The following is a 2,142-nucleotide window of genomic DNA, read 5'->3' on the forward strand; positions in this document are numbered from 1 at the left end:
CTGAGCCCTCCTCCAGGGGCAGAACAGGACCCCAGGGCAGGCTTAGCCCCAGGACCTAGGTTCATGTGAGCAATTCTTCATGCCCAAATCCAATTTACTCCATGTAATAGTGGTTGCTTCCCTGTAGGGGTCAGGGAACGTAGCACAGAACGAGTTACCTTCGTCTTACACTTCTGAAGTCCGCTGAAAACCTGGCGTGCCCAATAGACCATGGGTGCCAGCTCCAGACTGACGTTACCCCTCCACTCATACTCTGGCATCAGGAAGGTGGAACCATGGCCATATAAAACCAGTGTGCAGGGAGGAGAAATAGTTATATTAGCTTTGCAAAACCACACAAGGGCATGGTGCTAACGAGTTTGCCAAGACACCAAAACACCTGGTCAATTCTGAGTCCTGCTCAAGTCCTCCTTGAGCTATGCTGGTGGGTCCAAGAAACTCAGCTGAGCTAGCCCTTGCTTCTGCTATCTGGAGAAGCTGGAGGGCAATAATGCAGTCAAGTAGATGTACTGTCCCTGGAGACATTGAAAGCCAAGCTGGATGTGGTTCTGAGCAACCTGGTCTAGTTGAGTATGTCCTTGCTCATTGCAGGGTGGTTGGACTAGATGAGCTTTGAAGCTTTCCAACCCAAGCCATTCCATGATTCTGTAAGAACGGGGATGATGCCCAGCTGTGGGAGCAGTGGAGCTCACTTACTGCCCACCAGCAGACCCAAAGCTCAGTGTCTGGGTGTCAGGATGGAGTCACCACATGGTGCCTCAGGGTTGGTGGGCCTGTATGGGGGCCTCACACAATACTTAAAGACTTTGACACAGTTCTCCCCTGCATCTGCCACAAAGAGGTGGCCAAAGGAGGAGCAAGCCACACCGGCCGGCCTCCGCAGCCTCGTGGACACCAGGCAGACGGGAGCTCCATGCTCTGGGAACAAATGGACTGTCCGGAGCTGCTCATCTGCCACCAGGATGCTGCCAGCCACATCAATGCAGACACCGGCTGGGTTACCAAACTGGTGTCCGTATTTGCTGCTGAGGGAGTAGAGGAGCTTATAGCTGCTGGTGAAGACCTTGACGTCTCCACACTCCTCGCTGACCACCAAGCCTCCATTGGGCGCTGGACTGACATAACGAGGTCCCTGCAGGTTGGACACCGAGTGGATGTTGAGCGTCTTGAAGGCATGGTCCAGAGCAAAGCTGTGGACTTGGCTTTGTGCATAGTCTGCTACCAAAATCCTGCCCATGAGGTCTACTGCAATACCCCTGGGGGAACCAACCTTTCTGATCTTTATCCATTCCCCCTTGGAGAGGCTGGTGTGAGGGTTGAAAACCCAGATGGCTCCATTCATCATGTCAGCCACAGCCACCCTTCCCGTTCGAGTCACGGTCACATCTTCCGGCAAGAAAGTGCCACTTTCCTTCCCTGTTTGTTGGCAAGGCAGGGACTGCAGTGTTTGGCCTGTGCTGCTGAGGACATGGACCCAGGGAGCACTCTCAGCTGTGATGTAGATGGAGCCATCCAGGGAGCAGTGGATTCCACATACTCCCCCATAGTGGCTGCCAGTGGGGTTGGGGATCTTCCTGACCAGGTTATCCTGGCAATAGTGGAGGAGGTTCTTAATGTTGTCCAGATCTCCACACAGGCTTTTGGCCATATCCGCCAGCTGGTGGACATGGTGCTGTGTCACCATGCCCATGCCATGCTGGCTGCTCAGCAGTGGGCTGGCTGCCTGCAGTGTGGCACTTGACTTCAGCTGCAGGGTGTAGATGGTTTTCAGAAGCTTCTCCTTTTGCTGGCTGGTCTCCAGAGTGTTGTCCATGACAAATCCCTTGTCCCTGTTTGGGGGAAGCAGTAGGACCATTACTGTCCTGCCTGCTGTCATCTCTGGGGACATGGCCTAAGCTCAGGTGCCTGCTGTTTACTCAAGATCAAGATGTTGGTGCTAGACTGGATACACTCCAATGCTAAAGAGTCCAGATCATAGCCCTTACAGCTAATGATGTGCTCAGGATATAAAGACAAACAGGGACCATGGCACAAAACTGACAAAGAGCCAGCAAACTGGATCTGCAGCTGGAGGAACCAGCCAAAAAGGTCCATTGGCTTCAAGGACAGCTTGGCTGGTGCTAGATCTGGCCTGAGAATTTA

The 2,142-nt window shown here is 53.3% G+C and overlaps 1 protein-coding gene across 1 annotated transcript; it reads right to left on the reverse strand.

The window, feature by feature from the left end:
* Window positions 1–718: 718 nt before the first annotated feature.
* On the reverse strand, window positions 719–1,888 carry NHLRC4 (NHL repeat containing 4). The gene has a single exon (XM_010022080.1). It carries the CDS (start codon window positions 1,886–1,888, stop codon window positions 719–721), a length of 1,170 nt encoding a protein of 389 aa, XP_010020382.1.
* Between the last annotated feature and the right edge of the window lie 254 nt (window positions 1,889–2,142).

Source organism: Nestor notabilis, unplaced genomic scaffold, assembly GCF_000696875.1.
Source record: "Nestor notabilis isolate BGI_N333 unplaced genomic scaffold, ASM69687v1 scaffold29509, whole genome shotgun sequence".
In the NCBI taxonomy this organism is placed as follows: Eukaryota; Metazoa; Chordata; class Aves; order Psittaciformes; family Psittacidae; genus Nestor; species Nestor notabilis.

What these genes read in the sequence shown, in the direction of transcription:
- NHLRC4 (XM_010022080.1), bottom strand. Translation starts at nt 1,888, where the DNA reads ATGTCCCCAGAGATGACAGCAGGCAGGACAGTAATGGTCCTACTGCTT.